Genomic DNA, 22025 nt, shown 5'->3' on the forward strand with positions numbered 1-22025 from the left:
TTGAAGTACGTTGAGGATGAAGGACAAAAGTGGAGGGAGGAGGTAAAACTGGGACATTTGAAAAACACCTGAAAAAGTGGGGTGGCAGAAGATTAACTCGGACTGTCCTTGCCATATCCGGAGCATTGAAGGCACAATACCACAATCCGGTACTACAATGACATGCTATCAGTGGCACAATAGTGCAATCCAATACTATAGCTGCACACTATTGGTAGCACCATTGCACAATCTGGTATTACAGTGACACACTGTCACCATAGCTGAGACCTTCTCTTCAGCAATACTCCATAGAGTCTTGGCTCTAGCTTAAAACATTTGGAGGATTCTTGGACTTCATCCACACTGGAGAAATAATGTAGTTTGGCACCACTTTAACTCTTTCTGGCTCAAGGCTGTGGAATTCTGGGAGTTGGAGTTTGTTGTGGGCCCAGAGCAGAGCAGAGCTTAAGGAAGGAAGGTCCCACAACAAACTCCAGCTCCCAGAATTCCACAGCCTTGAGCCAGAAAGAGTTAAAGCGGTGCCAAACTGCATTATTTCTCCCGTGTGGATGCAGCCCAGGTTGCAGAAGGCTGCAACAACCATTCTTTTCTCTCGCTGTCTCTTTCACACATTGTCACACAACATGGAGCTGGGTCTCCTTGCTTTTTTCTGCTGTGCCTTTAAGATGGCTTTGTAATCATTAACTGTCTCCAGATGCATGGGAAGCCAATTAATTTGCTTTGTTCTTGCTTGGGGGCAGAGAGGAGGAGAACACGTTTCCAAGGCTGAGGCTCTTGTTGGAGGAAGGGGGACAAACAGAAGAGAAGGAGGCCTTTGAGGCACAAAGCAGAGTTCCCCTTTTGGAAAGATGGATCAGCCCAATCCGTCAGCCATACTAAGAAAGGACCTGATCCTCTGTGTAAAAGTTCCCTCTTTGGGAGATTACAACTCCCCAAATTCCCCCTACTTTTGCAAGGAAGGATAGGTTGCATAACTTTGCGTTTAACTTGAGAAAGTTACATAACTTTGTTTTGAATTTGGGAAAGTTTACCTCTTTGGGGACTTTGTTGTTGTGTGCCTTCAAGTCATTTCCAACTTATGGCGACCCTAAAGTGAACCTATCCTGGGTTTTCTTGGCAAGGTTTATTCAGAGGAGGTTGGCCATTGCCATCCCCTGAGGCTGAGAGAGCGTGCCTTGACCAAGGTCACCCAGGGGTTTCCATGGCTGAGCTGGAAATCGAACCCTGGTCTCTAGAGTCCAACACTTAAACCATTACACCACACTGGCTCCTTTAAATGTTCCCTGCTGGGGGATTCTGGGAGTTATAGGCAACAACAGCAGTTTATTTGTATAAGGTGCAATGACTTATTGGGCATTAGGAGGTCAGTGGCAAACAAACTGATACTATACCATTCCATCTACAAAATGTCTTCTTTATCATTCATTATTATTGTTTTTATAAAATTACTGCGGATCGTTTGGGCTGTTGTTGTTGTTGTTGTTGTTGTTGTTGTTGTTGTTAAGCACCCTCAGGTTCATCTCAACTCATGGCAGCCCTGTGGATGAGACATCTCCAAGACTCCTTATCCACCACTCTTCTTCTAAGTTCTTGCAGATTCGTCCCCATGACCTCCTTCATGGAGTCTATCCTTCTGGCATGTGGCCTTCCTCTCTTCCTACTTCCCTCCTCCTTTCCTAATATGATTGTCTTTTCCAATGAGTCCTGCCTTCTCACAATATGGCAGAAGAACGACAGCCTCAGTTTGTCATCTGTTCTAGGACCCATCCCTTTGTTCTTTTTGCTGCCCATGGGATACTCAGCCCTCTTCTCCAGCACCACATGTTGAATTAATTTCCAGCGGCCCTCCACTTTCGCTGGGATTAGGGGCACAAGGACCCTGGGAAAGTGGGGAAACCTTTTTTTTTACATGAGCGAGAGAACAACTCTGTAGCAATCTCTAGGTCCTCCCGGGCAATTCTATGGTCAAGGCCTGCCAGAAAGTGGCCATGAAATTGCACTGCAGTGTGACCTTTGGCAGAAGTTGACCATAAGTCATGCTGGAGGACCTACAAATGCCTAGACAAGTGTTCTCTCTAGGAACTTCTAGGTTCTCCGGCACAACTCTATGCTCAGCTTCTGGCAGAGTTGCACTGTGAATAATCCGTGAATAATCAAATCCGCAAAAGTCAAAACCGCAAATGTGGAGGGCCAACTGTATTCTCTTTTTGTCCATTTTCTTAACCGTCTTAACATCTTCTCTACCTTTCTTCTTGAAGGTTAGGGGGAAAGGGAGGGAGAGCTCTGTGTGTGTGTGTGTGTGTGTGTTTGTGAGCTGTGTCCCAGTGTGTGACATGCCTGCATTCCAAGGGTTATTAATAGAGACCCAGCCGGGTAGAGACCTCCATAGAGGAAGCCTGGCTGGGAGGAAGAAGAAGAAAGGAAGAATGCCACTGTCTCTGTGAAGTCCAGGGGCGTGTAACTATTTCTGAAGGCCTAGGTGGGGAGGATTCCAATGCCCCCTTTGCCTCCAAGGGGGGCTAAAAAGAAAGGCATTGCGTTCTCTCCCCCTCGACCCTCTCTGCTGCTGCAAGAAGCAAGATGGACCCTGCAGCAAGAAAAGCAGATTGCTTTCTCCCCCCCCCCACACACACACACAGAAACACACAACCCATTAAGAATTATGCCTCGGCAAAATTCTGCAGCATGCTAGAAACTACATACAGACTCCCCACATTTGCAGGAGTTAGGGTCACAGACACACAGCCCCAGCAAAAGTGGGAAAGCAGCAAATATAAATAAAAATCTGCATGCAGTTTGGAGGTTGGAAGGCTGCTATGTATGGCTAGATCGTAAAGCAGTGGAGATGTCTGCATTCAGTTCTGGACATTTTAAAAGGATATGGACAAGTTGGAGCGGGTTCAGAGAAGGGCAGTGAGGATGGATAAAGTTATAGGGAATAAAATAGATGAGGAGAGGTTGAAGGAGCTGTTTTTCTTGAGTCTGGTGAAGACTAGGGGGTGGCTTATCATCATAGAGCTGGAAGAGATCTCAAGGGGCCACCCAGTCCAACCCCATTCTGCCATGCAGGAATCCACAATCCAAGCACCTCTGACAGGTGGCCCTCCAGCCTCTGCTTAAAAACCTCCAAAGAAGGAGACTCCACCAGACTCCAAGGGAATGTCTTCCACTGTCAAACAGCTCTAACCACCAAGAAGGTCTTCCTAAGGTTTAGACTGAATCTGTTTCCCTGTAGTTTGAATCCATTGCTCTGTGTCCTAGTCTCTGGAGCAGCAGAAAATATGTTTGCTCCATCCTCAATATGACATTCCTTCAAATATTTAAACCTGGCTATCATATCCTCCTCTTCCCCAGATTAAACCTATCCAGCTCCCTTAGGCTCTCCTCACAGGGTTCGGTGGTTTCCAGACCTTTCAACATTTTGGTCAGCCCTCCTCTGGACACACTCCAGGTTTTCAGTATCTCTTTTGAAATATGGTGCACAGAACTGGGCACAGTATTCCAGGTGAGGTCTGACCAAAGCGGAATAGAGTGGCACTATTACTTTCCTCGATCTAAACACTACACTCCCTTTGTTGATGCCTAGGATCATGTTGGCTTTTTTAGCAGCTGCATCACACTACTAGCTCATGTTCAGCTTCTGGTCCACTAAGACTCCTAGATCCTTTTCATATATACTGCTGTCAAGCCAGGTGTCACCCAACCTATATCTGTGCATTTCATTTCACCTTCTACACAATTGTACTTTTTGAGTTAACCAGCGAATTGGACTTGGTGGCCTACGAGGGCCCTTTTGATTCTATAATTCTATGATGCTCCAATGACCTCCTGTTATGGAAGAATTTGGGATCACAATGGGTTGCATCTCTCCCCTCCCCCTCCATCCTGCCTTACCCTACCCTGAATGAACTGCAGCAATTCCTTCCTTTTGTGGTGGGTCCATGAGACCTTTGCTTTGTTCTTTTGGCTCATACAGTTACATCGTTTTGTCTGACCTCTTTTTTAGGTTTTGGCACATCAAGGTTGTGAACATGGGCACTTCACCTCCTCTGGAGACTGCTGCGAAGTCTGCCCTCCGGGTTATGGGGCCACCGTTCCCTGTGGAAGCACCAACACTAAGTGTGAACCATGCCAAGAAAGTAAGTGCAAGAAGTCAAGAGGCCACACACACAGAGACAATGGAGTCACTAGGGTTGGCGTCACCTGAGCAGTAACCCTTATTCTGTCACCCCCGGGCTCAGACTGCCAGGCAGTGGTCACTCAGGAGTAGATTGTGGCCATTGTGGAAGGAGATTACCGCACATCTGTTTTTACCCGATCTGGGTATCGGCTTGAATGGGTGAAAACAGATCTTATCGCATGCCTTTTTGTCCAACTCAGCCTTAACACGTGCCAAATCTGGACTCTTGGCGTACTTTTTGAACCTACGATATTTTCCCATCCTTCAAAAAGTACACCAGGAGTCTAGATTGTGTATGTAATGCATGTAAGTTGGGCAAAAAGGTGTGCAGTAAGATCTGTTTTCACCCGTTCAAGGCTGTGCCCAGATGTGCGATAATCTCCGAAGAGAAAGGCTCCAGTCTACTTGTCACTGATGGCTGGTGGACCAGAGTACCCAAGGGGACTGTCCATGTCCTGGGTTGTTCTGGTCTACCCAGCTTGTTCACAAATCTCAAAGGGGTCCAGGTACCATTCAGTGACAGGAAAGGCCTTCAGAAGAAGATATAAATAAATATAAGTTTGCCATGGCGTGTGGACAGTGTCCCGCTAGCCTCCTTACCACCTTTGGGCAAATGGACTAGGTCCTTTCCAGTACCTTCAGTCTCCAGGAGTCCCAGTCTACCTATGGAAAGTCCACACTGAAAGTCAGACCCAAACCCCATGTCACCCCTTGCGGTCTGTACTCCCCTCGTGATTCTCCTGTTGAGTTTCCTTTTCTATACCACTGAAAATTATGGGTGAAATTCTTGAATGTGATCAGGGGATTGAAAACAGCACCATAGCATCTTGGGGGAAAATAAGATACTGTGGGGAAGTGACTAAGGTTGCATAAGCACTGCAGAATAATCCAGTCCGACACCGCTTTAATTGCCACAGCTTCATGCTATGGAATTCTAGTTTTGTGAGATGTTTAGGGAGAGCTCTGGTGCAACAATAAACAAGAGATCTGTGGATTCCATAGCATGGAGCCTTGGCAGTTAAAGTAGGGTTGAACTGGATTGTTTCTGCAATGTGGATGCAGCCTCAACCTGTAGTTCTGGTGACAGAGACTGGAAACATTACTTCTAGGAGAGTTATGTTGCTTCTTTTTTTTTAATAAAAAAACAAAATCTTCTAGGCTCTCTCTAGAGAATACCAAATCTGGGAAGGGCACAACAGGGTACCAGGTCAGCTCAAGACAATATGGCAGTGGTTGGACCGGCATGAAAATAACCTCTCCCTCTTTCCACGACAGGTGTCACGTTCTCTTCCACCAACAGTGCCACAGAGCCTTGCTGGTCATGTTCCACATGCCCAAGTCGCGTGGCTGTGCTGGAGACATGCACCGCTGCCCGCGACACGGTCTGTGCCACCAGCTGCCCCCGTGGGCATTACCTCCCTCCGGGAAACAGGAGCCATCCCAGCGGGCAATGCGTCCCTTGCCAGGTGTGCCCAGAAGGCTACGGGGCAACCAGGCCTTGCAGCCCCAGTGCCAACACTGTCTGCCAGAAATGCCCTGAAGGTTATTACTCAGAGGTGAAGAGTTCTTTTGAGTCCTGCCTCCCCTGCCAGCAGGAGTGTGGCCAGAATGAAGTCATGATCCAGGCTTGCACCCCTCTTTCGGACACTCTGTGCATGGGTATGTATAGGGACTGTGGGAAGGACGGCTAAGATGGCGATAGGATGCCATAGCAAGAACTGAGTGGCAGGCAGGGCAGAGTCGATGCAGCTGCTCCCAAATACTTTAACCAGGCAGCTTTGCAAGGACTGAGGTGCAGGCAGACTAGGGCATATGCAGCTGCTCCCAAACACTTTACCCATGAATATGGGATACTTTATTAATGGGAAAAGTGCCAGGCAGAATGAATAGGTTGAAGAATTCTATGGTTCATGAGTCATTCACAGAGAAATGGTTTCCATTCTTAGATTACATTAATAATAATTCTCGTATTGTCAATCCACTGTCCCATCATTTAGAATTTTGGAAAGATGTTGTAATGCAGCTTGAAGTATCTTTACAGTCCTTTGCTGTAGACTCCATCCCTTTAATCCTCTTCTGTTAGTATCCTTACTTATTCTTTTTCCCTTCTTTTTACTTCATTATGTTCAGTTCTTGTTTATGCATCTTTTGTTACCTTAATGGTTACATGCAAGTTTGTAATATTTCTTGTGAGATGCACACACACACACACACACACACACGCAGATACTTTCCTCATTCAACTTTGTCAGAACTGAGGTGTAGGCAGGCTAGGTCATATGTGGCCACTCCCAAATACTTTGCCCATGCAGCTTTGCAAGGATGAAGCGGTAGACAAGACACAGAATATGAACTCCTATGGAGTTTATCACATGGGAGGCAAAGTGTCCAAATCCCATGAATAAAGGGGGGTTAAATCCGGGAATATCCCACAAAAGTAGGATTGTTTTTAGACAATGTCTCCCAACATACTAGACTTAACCCATGATTAAAGCGGCCGAAACGCACGTCTTTTTACTTTCGGGAATTTCCTGAAAGTAAAAAGTGGACAAAATGCACACTTTAATTTACGGGTTAAGTCCGGGATAATAGCGGCATTGGGGGGCAGCATCTAAAAACCATTTTGCTTTTGCTCGATATTCCCAGATTTAACCCCCGTTTATCCACAGGATTTGGGCACTTCCCTCTTGTGTGATAAACTCCATAGAATCATAGAGCTGGAAGTGGTTTCATGGGCCATTGAGTCCAACTGCAGGAAATCCCATTAAAGCATCCTCAGTAGGGAGCTGCGCAACCTTGTTTTGGAGACCTCCAGAGAATCATAGAATCATAGAACTGGAAGAGACCCCAAAGGCCATCCAGTCCAACCCCAGTCTGCCATGCAGGAACTCTCAATCAAAGCATCCCTTCCAGGTGGCCATTCAGCCTCTGTTTAAAGACCTCCAAAGAAGGAGACTCTATCACATTCCCAGGCAGCATGTTCCACTATCACACAGCTCTGACCGTCAGGTTGTTTCTCCTAATGTTGAGGCGGAATCTCTTTTCCTGTAGTTTGCATCCATTGCTTCAAGTCCTATTCTCTGGAGCAGCAGAAAACAAGCTCGCTCCGTCTTCGACATGGCATCCCTTCAAAGGAGATCCCACTGCCTTTCTCTCTTTGGTTCCATTCCCAAACCTCTCTCTCTCAAACAGTCCCTTCTGATGTTCCATCAAAATCTACCCTCTTGTACCTTTGGACTGTTAGACCCACTCCTACCTTTCGGGCAGCAGAGTCCTGCCCTTTCCTCTCTGTGGCAGCCCTGGAGGTATTTCAAGAGGGCATCCATGCCAGTTCTCTTCCCGAAGCTGAACATGCCCAGCTCCTTCAACCTTTCCTTATAGGTTTTGTTCTCCATCCCTCTTCTCATCCTTGTTGCCCTTCTCTGAACCCACTTCAGCTTGCCTATTTCTTCTTATCATTATCCACCCTTGAGTCAATCTTGATCCATGGCAACCCCATAGACCAGACGTTCCCTGTCCTCCACTGCTCTGCTGAGTTCCTGCAAATTCATACCCTTGAGCTCTTTTATAGAGTCCATCTATCTTGCATGCAGCCTTCCTCTCTTTCTGCTTCCCTCCACCTTTCCTAGCATTATTGTTTTCTCCAGTGAGTCCTGCCTTCTCATGATGTGGCCAAAGTAGGACAGCCTTCTTACCAAAACCCAACCCTGCACAAAAACCATAACTACAATGCTAGACTAAAGGATGAGAATCAACCAGTGTTTAGATAATTTAATGCCTTCATCCTCTCATGCACAGCAACACACAGAGAGACCTTAGTTCTGTTTGTATATCCCCAAGTAACACCAAACTTATTAAACACAGCAACATCTGGAGTCATTTCATGAAAGTTATTTAGCAAAGTGTGTGGCAAGTTGGTTATCTGGTGTGGAAAGATCTGGAGTAATCTTTGATTAGGTTAAGTTGGGTCTACTCTTAGTCTAGTCATCTTGGCTTCCAGGGAGATTTCTGGTTTGATCTGTTCAAGTACCCATTGGTCTGACTTCTTGGCTGTCCGTGGTAACCTTAGCATTCTTCTTAGGTATCACATCTCAAATGAATTGAAGATGCCAGCCGCAGATGCTGGTGAAACGTCTGGAAGAAAATCTTCTAGAACATGACCACATAGCCCAAAACCCCCACAAAAAACTATCAAATGAATTAATTCTGCTTCTATCCACTTTCTTAACTGTCCAGCTCTCGCATCCATACATGGTAATAGGGAATACAATGGCTTGTACAATGCTGACTTTCGTATATTTTACATATATCGTACATTTTAGGATCCTTTCTAGTTATTTCATAGCTGTCCTCTCCATTCTTAGTCTTCCTATGATTTCATGATGGCAGTCCCCACTCTGATCAGTGTTTGATCCTAGGTATGAGAACACTTTTACTATTTCTATTTCCTCATTGTCTAGGAAATATAGGCGCGTTACATACTGCCCCGAAAAGGTGGGCCCAGAGAGATGCTGCAGCAGCCGAACCGCTCAGCGTCTCTCCAGACCAAAAAGACCGCAGAAAAACCAGGTTCTTCTTGGCATGCATGGATGCCATCATCAGTGCGCCATTGGCACACTGTGACACATCCATGATGGAAGTGCAGCACCCAGAAGTACAGACGCTGCACCGCGCTTGCATTATGGATGTGCGCTGCATATGGATGGTGCTGCGTAAAGATGGCACCATCCATACGTGCTAGAGTTCTGGAACGTGTGGATGCTGTGCGCTCCGGAACTCTAGAATTGGCCCCAGGCTGCTGCAAACCAGGGGTCTGTACTGGACCATACTTGGTTATATTTTTCTTAAAATGAGAACTAAATGCAGGAGTCCAGGTGACGCCTGACCAGCTAAGTCACTTTCAAGGGCTTTCCACCTGCAGCTTTGCAAAAAACAGAGGGGCAGACAGGTGAGAGTCCGTCCCACTTTTCTTGCTGTGCCATTGGATTAAAGTCTCTGGTGTGTGTGTGTTTTTCTTTTCTGGCAGCTTCACAACTTTGTCCCAACTCTGCACCTATCTGGGATGGAGTGTGGCAGGACTGAGATTTCACTTGGTGCCCAACAGTTCAATGACACTTTTAACATTTTAAACATTTAAATGACACTTTAACATTATTCTTTAAATATCCAAAGTATTCTAGCAGCTGAAGAATTCTGTGCAGCCCCAAGGCCTGCACATTTTCAACACCAAGCAACATGGTTTCGGCAGCGGCATTGCTTCTTCAGCACCTCTTATCCTTTGAAACTGATTCCCCCCCCCCCCAAAAAAAAACCCCCTCCAGGGTTTCATTGCAAGAGTTTCTGAAGGAGAGCACTCAAAAGTGTGGATTTAATTGGCCCCAAATCCGTTTTATCCCGTTCTCCTTTTCAAGCTTTGTTTTAGAGCAACAGTTGCATTTTTTTTGTCGGCTGGGACAGAACCTCCTCGGGTTCCCCTTAATCCGCCTTTTGTCTCTGGTCCTGTTTCTAATCCCACTTGGATAGGTCCCTCCAAACTCCTCAGAAAGGAGGAGGTATTAAAAAAGGTCTGCTTTGGCTGGCGGGGAGGGAAGGTCAGGAGCAATAGCTGATGCTCTGCCTCCCTCTGGGTGCATTTATCGGCCGGTGCCTGTATGATCTCTCTTCCTTTGGTTGTCTTCTTCAAAACTATTTTTTAAAATGGAGTGAGCAGTTGCTGACTGCTGCAAACCTGGGAGAGTTTTGTGTGCCCATATGTATGCAGGGAGAAGAAATGGGCACGAAGGAGCCTCAAAAGCAGACAGAAATCCTGTGCAATGTTTGCACGGCGAAGGGGTTGTATGGAAAGGAGAGAATAGAACAGCAGGGGGAATGGTCTCCTGTCAATGATATTATTGGGGGCTCAGAGATATATGCAGCTTTTGCAGGAGCGGTGATTCCCCGACTCACCAACATCCACCCTACTTTTCTCCTTCCTTTCAACCGTAAAAAGATTTTTCGACTGTAACATAAAAGAGGCTTTGCAGCAAATTCTAAATCCACTTTTGAAAAAAGAAGACCCAAAGGGATTCTGAGGGTGAGGTGGAGGGCTTGGTTTTTTAAATAACCATAGCAATAACGATAACAATAACAACATATTTAGTTTTATTGGTCTGTGGCACAACATCCATTGCAAAATATTCTGACAATACATCTCCTACAATAAATCTGCCACTACCTTCACCTTTATTCATGTGTGACAAAAGATTCGCAGCAAATGTGTCTAAGTGTAGCTGTGTTGGCCATGCAGCAAAGTACAGTAACATCCAGAATCCACAAAACAACCAAAATGGGCCAACCAAAGTGCACAGAAAATATGTGGGAGCTTTGAAAACTCGTATCATTAATTTTGTACGGAGCAGAGCGTGAGCCCTGGTGCCATAATAACTGGGAGAGCAGCATGGTATAGTGGTTTCAGTGCTGGACTATGACTCTGGAGATCAGGGTTCAATTCCCAGTATGGCCCTGAAACCCACTGGGTGATCTTCAACAAGTCACACTCTCTCAGCCTCAGGGGAAGGCAATGGCAAACCTCCTCTGAAGAAACTAGCCAAGAAAACCCCATGATAGGTTTGCCTTAGGATTGCCATGTTAAGGAAAAAGCAACATGGGATATACAGTGAAAGAAATAAAACATGTATGTGAGAGTCAGCATGACTAAGCAAAAGCAATTAAGGAGCCACACAGGTGTGAAAGGTAATGTAATTAGCAGTCCTAAATGCCAAGGACAGAAATGCAGAGTGAATAATTGAAAGCACCTGAGAATTGTTAAGTGGACAAGGTGAAATGATGAAATCATTAATTATGGGATGAACTATGAGAACCAATCAAAATGGATGTACACGCCCACTGGGTGGAAACTGGCTAAGTGGATGGGGTTTTACTATGACTATAATAATTGCTTTGATTCCCAATGTATTGTGTGGGTAGTTGTTGGATAGTTGTGGAGATTGTAGAGATTGTGATTTGTAGGGCATTAGTATTGTATATAGTAGAATAAAGTAGATCTTTTATATAAGACTACTGAGTTGTCTGGTGTCTTGAGTGAAGATACAAGAGCCAGCTGGATCCTGGAGAAGTGGGAAGACTTCTGTGGAAGCAAGAGTGAGAAGGCTTGGAGGGTTTGTCAGGGTCTTCAGCCTATTCTCTGTAACTCTGCTGCTTTAGAGCAAAGCTTTAACCACTGACCAAAACTGGTCAGCGCCGGTGCGTAACAAGGTGGTGAGTTCGAGCCAGAGGTGAAGAGCTACAACTGAACCCTTCCCACAAGGCATCTGACTCCATCTTGGCCTCTGAGGGGGAGAGAGGGTGGGCCAATGCCATCAGGCCTATCCTTAAGATACAGAGCCCTCCATCTGTCCATCTGCCTTGGTCCAGGCCTCAGAGGGAGAGAAGAATGCTGGACCTGATCCCCTTCCCCTCAACCTTTCCCTTCTCCTTCTGTGTCCTGTCTTCTTAGATTGTAAGCATGAAGGCAGGGAACCGTCTAATTAAATGATTTTATGTACAGTGCTGTGTAAATTTACAGCGCTATATAAATAAAGCTTAATAATAATAATAATAATAATAATAATAATAATATCCTTAGACCTCCCTGGAAGATCTTTGCAAGTTGCAGCAATGAATCAGTTAAACTTTGCAAATTGAATCAAGCTGCGGAATCCTAAGTGAGCTGTAGTTTTGTACACAGCCCTTTCCTCTCACCTGGAGCCAAGCCTTCCAGATTTGGACCTTCATCGCCTGTCGGAAGATGACCCATGGGAACTGGAGACTCAAGGCTGGATCCTGAGATCTGGCAACACAACTTTTGGAAGTGGTGGGACCAAGTGAGCTAGAATTATAGAATCATAGAGTTGGAAGAGCCCTCAAGGATCATCCAGTCCAAACCCATTGGGCATGCAGGGATATAGAGTCAAAGCCCTCCCTGTGACAGATGGCCTCCAGCCTCTGTTTAAAAACCTCCAAAGAAGAAGACCCCACCACCCTCCAAGGCAGTGTCTTTCACTGTCGAAAAAGTCTTATGGTCAGGAAGTTCTTCCTAATGTTGAGGTGAAATCTCTTTTCCTGGAGCTTGCATCCATTGTTCCTGGTCCTGTTCTCTGGAGCAGCAGAAAACAAGCTCACTCCCTCCTCAATATGACATCCCTTCAAATATTTAAACAGGGCTATCATATCACCTCTTAACCTTCTTTTCTCCAGGCTAAACATCCCCAGCTCCCCAAGATTTTCCTCATAGGGCATGATTTCCAGACCCTTCACCATTTTAGTTACCCTCTGTTGAACACGCTCCAGTTTCTCAAAATCCTTTTTGAATTGTGGTGCCCAGAATTATTCCAGGTCAAGTCTGACCAAAGCAAAATAGAGGGGGACTAAGACTTCCCTTGATGTAGACACTAAACTACAATTAATGCAGCCTAAATTGGATTGGCTTTTCTAGCTGCCTGCATCACACTGTGGACCTAGGCACCTAAAGACCTAATCGACTTTTTAGCTGCTGCATCACAACTAGGGTGGACCAAACCAGCATAGAGCTTTATGGGTCCTAGCCATCGCTTAGACCAGCTGCTGGTGGAGCTGTTCTGGCAATGGAGTTGTACAATCCTGGACAAAATATTCCAGGTGAGGTCTGACCAAAGGCTCAGGAACCAGCCTGAGTTAACCCTCTGGCTGCAGTTCTTTGAAAAAAGGAACTTGGTGAAGTTAGCAGTCAACAGAGTTGGAAGAGACCCCCAAGGGCTATCCAATCCAGCCCCCTTTGGCCATGCAAGAAGACACAATCCAAGCCCTCCTTGTGACAGGTGGCCATCCAGCCTCTGTTTGAAAACTTCCAAAGAAGCAGACTCCGCCACAAATCCAGCAAGCTTGCAACTCAGCCTTTGATAACAGGCAACTGTTGATTCTGTGTTTAGACAACCTGACCACTAGAATGCATTTTAAAAATATAAGATGCAGGCAAGCAAGCAGTGTTTTATTTTGCAAAACACTTTACACAGGACAGGAGGATTGCAGAGTAGAAGAGATCCTTCTCCAAGGAGCCTATGATCAATAGTTTGTATACCAGTATAACCAGTCTGACTCATAGATGGAAGAGACCCTCAAGGGCGATCCAGCCCAACCCCATTTTGCCATGCAAGAACACACCATCCAAGCCCTCCCTGTGACAGCTGGCCATCCAGCCTCTGTTTGAAAACCTCCAAAAGAAGGAGATTTTATCACTTCCTGAGGCAGCAGCATCTTCTACTCAGTTGCACTTTTGTTGTTGTTTTAGAGAGATCTTGTAGCACCTTTGTTTGTTGTTCACTGCCCTCAAGTCGATCTCGACCCATGGCGAGCCTATGGATGAGACATCTCCAGGACCTCTGTCCTCCCCTGCTCTGCTTAGTTCCTGCAACCCCATAAAACCTATAGTGACCTCCTTCATAGAGTCCATCCTCCATCTGGCCTGTGGCCTTCCTCTCTTTCTACTTCCATCCACCTTTCCCAGCTTTATTGTCTTTTCCAGTGAGTCCTTCCTTCTCATGATGTCCGAAGTACAACAGCCTTCGTCTTGTCATCTTGGCTTTCAGGAAGGTTTCCGGATTGATCTGCTCCAGGACCCATTTGTTTGTCCTTTTGGCTGTCCATCAGATCCTCAATACTCTTCTCCAGCACCACATCTCCAATAAATGGATTTGCTTCCTATCTTCTTTCTTAACTGTCCAGCTTGCACATCCATCCATGGTAATAGGGAATACTGTCGCTTGTATGATTCTGGCTTTTGTGTTCAGTTGTATATCTTTGCATTTTAGAATCTTTTCTAGTTCTTTCATAGCTGTCCTCCCCATTCTTAATCTTCTTCTGATTTCCTGGCTGCAGTCTCCATTTCTATCAATGTTTGATCCCAAGTATGGGATTTCTTTTACTATTCCTGTTTCTTCATTGTCTAGGTTGAACTTGTCAAGATTTTCAGTGGTCATTATTTTGGTTTTCTTTATGTTCCACATTAGGCCTGCCTTTGCACTTTCTTCCTTGATCTTCCTTAGAAGGTGTTCCAGGTCTGTGAGGTTTTCTGCTAGTACTGCGGTAACATCTGCATATCTTAGAACTGAAGGAAAGTAATTGGCAGCATGAGCTTTTGTAGAATAAAGTCTACTTCCTCAGTTGCATGTTGTTGTTGTTACTGTTGTGTGCTTTCAAGTCATTTCTCACTTATGGTGACCCTAAGGTGCATCTGTCACAGAGTTTTCTTGGCAAGCTTATCCAGAGGGGGTTTACCATTGCCCTCCTCTGAGGCTGAGAGAGTGTAACTTGCCCTGGTCACCCAGTGTGGCTTTCCATGGCTGAGTCGGGATTCGAACTCTGGTCTCCAGGTCATAGTCCAAGGGTCAAACCACCGCACCACGCTGGTGCTTAGGCCTTAGCGAAATACCAAGGAAACATTTAAAAGGTGCTAGGAGAAGGTTTGTTTCCTTTGAGAAAGATGGTCCCAGGGCATTTCTAGTTGCACAGCTCCGCCTCTGAGCCAGTATTTTCCTTTTCATAGCTTTTTTCCCACCAAACCCAAATTCTCCTCCTTCAGTTCGCTTTGGCAGAAGCGTTGAGTCTTCCAATTGTCTGCTTTGAAAAGGCATGATGTGTCAGCGGAGTAACTGATCCTTTCCACATCAAAGGCAAACTCAGCAAAAAGCAAAGCGAAAGAGAAAAGAGCACACACACACACACACACAAAGTGCAGTTTAGTAAAATGGTTTGGGAGTTTCGTAAGTCTGCCAGCGTCAGTTCCAGGCTTGTAGATTCCTTATCATAGATACTGAAGCTTGTTGAGCGGCAGCCAGGTCCAAGTCATTCTCGGAAAAGCTTTTAAAATCTCAATCGGCCGCAGAGGCAGATCAAATATTTCCACGCTTAATAAGCCTCTCCTTCCGGACAGATCGCTGCCACGAGTTCGGTCTCGCCGAAAATTTCATCATCTTTAAGTATGGAGAGGGTTTTCCCCTTTTCTGTTTTCTAGTCTCGATGTGCCTGCAGATTTTGTTGCCTTTGTGTGTGTGTGTTGTGTATCACATCATTTCATCTTCAGAGTCAGAAAATGGTAGGCAGAAGTATCAATCGACCATACATATTTCACATGCAGAATATCTTGAAAATTTAGGATGACCCAAGCCAGTGGTGGTTTGAGAGTTGGATTAGGAGGACTCTGGAGACCAGGATTCAAATCCCAGCTCAGCCATGGAAACCCACTGGGTGACCTTGGTCAAGTCACACTCTCTCAGCCTCAGAGGGAAGCAATGGAAAACCCCTCTGAATAAATCCTGCCAAGAAACCCCTGTGATAGGTTCGCCTTAGGTTTGCCATAAGATGGAAACAACTTGAAGGCATGCAGCATCGACAACAGCAAGAAGCAAAAGGGAGAGGAGGCGAGAAATCAGGTTTATACCTCTCACCTTTGGGGGAATTTGTGATACAGTGGTCCTCCACATTCTCTGGGGTTAGAGGTGAAGGACCCCCGAGAATGTGGGAAAACACAGATAAAAAACCCCACTACTCTTTTTACCTAAGAGAAGACCTCTCTAGGAATCTCCAGGGAAACTCTGTGGTCAACATCTGCCAGAGGTTGACCATAGAATCATGCTGGAGGACCTACAAATGCCTAGAGCAGTGTTTTCCTCTAGGTCCTAGGACCTTCTATGTTCCCCAGAACAACCCTATGGTCAACCTCTGGCAGAGTTGCGCTGGAGGACCTAGAGATTCCTAGAGAGAGAGCATATTAATTAAAACTGCAAATAAATCTGCAAAAGTCAAAGCCGCAAATGTGGAGGGCCAGCTGTACTGAGTTCAAGATGTGGTCATGGTACAGTGCCCTTAGTTGTCTCGAGTTGTTGCCTTTCACCGTAGTTGTAGGTTTTTGCTATGGAGTGGAGGAGAATTCTGCCCCCCTTCCCCAAAGTTTTCCTACAGTCCCCAATTTATTTTTTGCATTCAATTGAATATTTTAGAAATAACACGCAAAGAGAAGAAGCAGGCAAAAGTCAGCAAGGAAATGCAAACACTGCAAATAGAAAAGCTCAAGGGTGAAGGGTCTGCAATATTTTCCCCTCTGCGATGCTAGAAATTTGCCCTCTGAAGGGATTTTTCACAGAGACTGAAAGTACATTTCATTGAATTGAGAGTGAAGTCTTATTTGGAGGAGCTGTGCTTTCTTTCCAAATAACTAGAAAGTATTGCTTGTGAAATACCTTCACATCTGCTTGTTATTTTGCTTTTGAACTGGGGGTTTGTTACCCCTTCAGTAGAGAAAAAAGTAACTTGCCACAGGTAATCCACTTAATAATGAATGACCTTTAACTTTCAAGCTCTGGCCATGCTCCCCCCCCCTTTTTTTTTTTTTTTTTTATCCTACTACTGTAGTAGTTTTACTGTACTGTCCCCAAATTCACAGATGAAAATGGGAATACATGGGGCCAAGCAACATTGAGGTGCAGTCAGACAAAAAAAAAGAGGACAACAATTAATGAGGAAGAAGAGACTAAAGTACTATCTTAAACTGAGAAACCTTGGAGTTAATGTACTCGGTTAATTAAAGCCTGAAAAAAGAGAAAAAACCCAAATAAATCTATATGGGAATAGGGCACCCCTCCTCTCCTCTCCTCTCCTCTCCCTCCTTCTGAGTTAAATGAGTATGAACTATTTCTGTACTTTAAACTGATTTGCAGCAATTGAAGCAAGCAAAGGATGAAGGAGGAAAGTGGGAGGAGGAGAGGAAAAGTGGGGTATTTTAAAAGCCACTGAGAAAGTGGAATAACAGAGGATTACTTATGTCTGCACTTTAAACTCATTTGCAGCAATTGAAGCAAGCCAAGGATAAAAGTGGAAAGAGGAGAGAGAAACCAGGACATTTTAAAAACAGCTGAGAAAATGGGATAGCAGAGGATTACAATCTACGTCTGCACTTTAAACTCATTTGCAGCAATTGAAGCAAGCCAAGGGTCAAAGAGGAAAGCAGGAGGAGGAGAAAGAAACCGGGACATTTTAAAAGCAGCTGAGAAAAGGAGACAGCAAAGGATTAACTGGGGATTAAACAGGATTATTCTGTGCAAATTTACAATGTTTTATAAATAAAGTTTAATAATAAAAATAATGAAGATTAATCAGGGCAGTTTGAGGTTTTTCCTATGGTAACTCCTTACATCTTTTTAAGGTAAACAGATGTTCTGCACCAGTATAGCTCACTAAATTGCATATCTGGATTCTCTTTTATTCCTGCAGACAAGGAACTGCAAATCCTGAAGCGGACCGAGGGAGAGCCCCGGAAGGATTTCCCCAAAAGGACGCCTCATTTTGATTTGGAAGGCAGCGTTTCCCCCAATTCTTCTACCTCGGAGTTCGTCCCTCCGTTAGCCGAGGACAACAGCAAGAACATCATCCCGGTCTACTGCTCCATCTTGGCCGCGGTGGTGGTCGGACTCCTTGCCTACGTGGCCTTCAAATGGTAGGTTGGGCGGGGTGAGCAAAATAGATCCAGGCTGGAATCCTGTTGGTTACACCCAACAAGAGTAGATCCTTTGAATCAATTGTTGGATTCTGAGTCAACACATAGGTAAATCTGATTGATCCAGTAGATCAGCTCTATTCAGGACTAACAGTAGGATATAGAATATTTGTTTTGCGTAATCATTTTGCGTAATTGTTTTGTGTAATTACGCGATTTTTCTGGTATATTCACGGGATAAACCTCCGATCTCCTTTGTGTGATAAACTCCAAAGAAGAAATAATTCCAGCAAGTGTTGCTTGTCACACAACCAGGTAAGAAGCATCACCTGCTGGAACTCTCCCTTTTACACGCCCTTTAAAAGCACAGGAGCTGTCTCTAGTTTTCAGTGTGGCAACCCTAGGCTTGGGAGAAAAACTAGGAAAATTAGGAAACCCTGTGAATTTTCTTTTTTCTTTCCCATGTCCATTGGTCCATGTGAGGGAACTAAGTGGAAACCTTTGTGTCAGTGGGGCCAGGGGAAAAAATGCCCCTCTAACACTCACAGACACAGACACACACACACACACACACACACACAACAGGAGTAGTGACACAATTTGAAGCGAAAGGAACGGGCGAGGCCAAACCGTCCCCCGCTGCGTCCATCCCGCTGTTGGAGACCAAGTCCTGAATAGGATTAATCCTCCTCAGTCTGGACTCGGCGGGCCGAGATTAAGCCCGGCTTCTCTTCTCTCTGCCATCCATGGAGGCCGAGATTAATGGAGGCTGAAAGGATTCCCGGCCGCTCGCTGTTCTATTCGGAAAGTGCCCCAAAAGCGCCGCCTTTGTGGCTTCTCTTTGGAACGGATTTATTTCCCTCCAAGCCAGCTTCTTTCCTCCCACGTGGGTCCACTCTTTGTATTCCTCTCACACTGATGTGGGACCCCAAGCCAAAGACCCTCCTGCTGATGCTTTATGGATTACCCCGTCCTCCTCTGCCGCCCTCTTTCCTTTTGCCATTTCTGCACTATTTCTTATGAAATCATGGGGTTATCTCCCTGGAGCTACACTAAAAGACTTTCCCTCAGAGTATAGGGGAGTCTTCTTTGGCGGTTTTAAAACATAAGCTTAATGGCCATCTGTCACAGGGAAGGCTTTGATTGTGTCTTCCTGCATGGTAGATTGGGGCTGGACTACATCGCCTTTGGGAATCCCTTCCAGCTCTAGGATTCCATGATTCTATATTTGGAGGGAGCCTTGGAGAAAGAGATGCTTCCCATGCGCAGGTCCATTTCCAGCCCATGTCTTTGAGTGCTTTGATTGTACAGTTGGCCCTCCACATTTGCAGCTTTGACTTTTGCACATTTGATTATTTGTGGTTTTGATTCATATGTTCTCTAGGAATTTCTAGGTCCTCCAGACCAACTCTGCCACAAGATGATCATAGAGTTGTGCTAGAGAACCTAGAAGTTCCTAGAGAAAACACATTTGTCTAGGCATTTGTAGGTCCACCAGCATGATTTCTATGATCCACCTCTGGCACATGTTGATCACAGAGTTGCACTGGAGGACCTGGAGATTCCTATTGAGGTATTATCTCATGCAAAAATAATGGTGTTTTTGTTTGTTTGTTTGTTTGTTTGTTTGTTTGCAGTTGTTTCCACAATCATGGATCCCTAACCCCAGCAAATGTGAAGGGATAACTGTATATTCCTGCGTTGCAGAATGCGGTTGGATTAGATGGCCTTGTAAGGTCTTCCATCTCTAAGAAAAGTCTGGAAGTGATGCCCTATAAGGAGCAGCTTATGGAGCTGGGGATGTTTAGCCTGGAGAAGAGAAGGTTAAGAGGTGATAGGATCGCCCTGTTTAAATACTTGAAGGGATGTCATATTGAAGAGGGAGAGACTAGGACCAGGAACAATGGATGGAAGCTCCAGGAAAAGAGATTCCACCTAAATCTCAAGAGGAATTTACTGTGAGGGTACCACCTGTTCGATAGTCATAGGATCATAGAGTTGGAAGAGACCACAAGGGCCATCCAGTCCAACCCCTGCCATGCAGGAACTCTCAATCAAAACATCCCCAACAGATGGCCATCCAGCCTCTGCTTAAAGACCTCCAAGGAAGGAGACTCCATTACACTCCGAGGAAGGAGTGTGTTCCACTGTTGAACAGCCCTTACTGTCAGGAAGTTCTTCCTAATGTTGAGATGGAATCTCTTTTCCTGCAGCTTGCATCCATTGTTCTGGGTCCTGTTCTCTGGAGCTGCAGAAAACAAGCTTGCTCCCTCCTCAATATGACATCCTTTCAAATATTTAAACAGGGCTATCATATCACCTCTTAACCTTCTCTTCTCCAGGCTAAACATCCCCAGCTCCCTGAGTCGTTCCTCATAGGACATGGTTTCCAGATCTTTCACCATTTCAGTCGCCCTCCTTTGGACACACGGCTCCAGTTTCTCAATGTCCTTTTTGAATTGTGGTGCCCAGAACAGGACACAATATTCCAGGTGGGGCCTGACCAAAGCAGAATACAGTGGCACTATTACTTCTCTTGATCTAAACACTATACTTCTATTGATGCAGCCTAAAAGTGTCATTATCTCAGCCACTGATGTGGATGATGTTGAATTTTGGAATATTTTGGAATTTCTGATAAGGGAGACTCAACCTGTACAGTGACTGGAAGGAGGCCTTTTTTCCTTGCCTCCCTCCCCTTTCTTGTTCTCCCTGCTCTCCCCCTCCCTTTGTCTCCTAGCCTCCATCTCTTCCTTGCCCCCCATCCCATCCCATCCCAGCTGTTTCCCCCTCCCATCATTGGCATTCCTCCTGCCAGATTTTCAGAGCCATCTGTCTTCGGATGCCAGCAGGGGAGAGGATCGATGGGGGCCTTATTATCCTGGTCTTTGAGAGCTTGCAGAGAAAAGGGGGGGAAGCTCCTTCCTCCTGCTCCCCCTCCCGACATTGATGTTTTCTCACAATCAGATGAACTTGGACCCCCTTTTCTATCCCCTCCAGCCCCCTACCAAACTAGAAATCCTTGCAATAAGCCCCACGTGAGTTGAAGGAGCATGGATTGCAAAAGCTGGCTAGGTCTCAGGCAGGGTTTACCTTTTGGGGATTTATTTTGATTCATTTATTTAGTGATAATTTTTAAGAGACTGAAAACACAGGGTGATTCAAAAATAAGAAGAAGGGTACAAAACCGAATAAGAACCACATTACTTTTGCTCCATTCTTTTTGCGTCATCTGGTATATGGAATCATTTTTCAATTTACTATATATACTCATCTATAAGTCTAGAAATTTTAGTCAAAAAATTGACCCCAAAAACCTAGGTCAACTTATCCACAGGCCAATGTAAATACTATACTTTAACTCTTATTAAAAAGGGAACCATTCTCTGGTGAAAGTCAAGAGTGGAATCTGTCCAGAAATCGCTGAGTTTCTTCTACTCTTTCTTCCATCCAGCCTTTAGTGTGAGCCAAAACAGTTACGCCTGCTGTAATATTGTAGGTTCTTTGGCATTGTTTTCCTTTGCTTCATCATTTAGATCCTTTGTAATATGCACCTAAGTTTTACCCTCGACTTATTCAAGGGTCATATCAAAATCCATAATTTTGCCCCCAAAACCTGCCCTTGACTTATACATGAGGTTGACTTATAGTCGGGTATATACAGTAAACCTCAGGTCCAAAGAGATCTTGCAGCAACTGGCACTGCTCTGCTCAGTCACCTTTTCTTTCTCCCCATTTTGCATCAGCTGGACTACATGTAAGCAAAAGCACCAACTGGCCAAGGCCCGGGCAGGAGAGATGGTGACATCCCCTGAAGGCGAGAAGCTTCACAGCGACAGCGGGGTCTTCCTTGATACTCACAGCCTCCAGGAGCACCACCCGCTCAACAAGGGTGAGTGAGAGTCACAGGGGGAAAAGAGGGAAAGCAACCCATTTCAGATTCATAAACGACGGTCTCTTAGTAGGTTGGAAACAGCAGCTTACCATGGGTGCATCTACACTGTAGAAATAATGCAGCTTGACACCCACTTTAACTGCCGTGGCTCCATCTAACAGAAGCCTGGGATTGTAGTTTGGTGAGGCACCAGCACAGTGTGGCGACGAAGGATAAAGACCTTGCAGGATTCCAGAGGATGGAGCTGCAGCATTTAAAGTGGTGTCGAACTGGATTGTTTTGCAGTGGAGATGCACCCCATGAGTGCATAGTCGTGAAACCAGAGAGTAGCCATTTCATGGGCAGTTGTGCATTCTTGGATGATCCATAATGGTTTGACAGAACCTCCAGTGTTCCTATTGATTCACTGGGATTGCAGAAACAGCCACTGTACATGGGAGTCA

At 45.4% G+C, this 22025-nt stretch overlaps 1 protein-coding gene across 1 annotated transcript in view; it reads left to right on the top strand.

The window, feature by feature from the left end:
* The window catches only part of LOC149310144 (tumor necrosis factor receptor superfamily member 16-like), a 40752-nt gene that overhangs the window by 18206 nt on the left and 521 nt on the right, over positions 1-22025 (top strand). Inside the window, exons 2-5 of the mRNA XM_089534028.1 lie at positions 4010-4142; positions 5459-5842; positions 17465-17687; positions 21434-21579. Of these exons, the coding sequence (XP_089390154.1) occupies positions 4010-4142; positions 5459-5842; positions 17465-17687; positions 21434-21579 (886 nt within the window). The remainder of the gene's footprint in view (positions 1-4009; positions 4143-5458; positions 5843-17464; positions 17688-21433; positions 21580-22025) is intronic.

Source organism: Sceloporus occidentalis, unplaced genomic scaffold (genome assembly GCF_023333645.1).
Source record: "Sceloporus occidentalis isolate IW3139 unplaced genomic scaffold, rSceOcc1.0.p SCAF_7, whole genome shotgun sequence".
In the NCBI taxonomy this organism is placed as follows: Eukaryota; Metazoa; Chordata; class Lepidosauria; order Squamata; family Phrynosomatidae; genus Sceloporus; species Sceloporus occidentalis.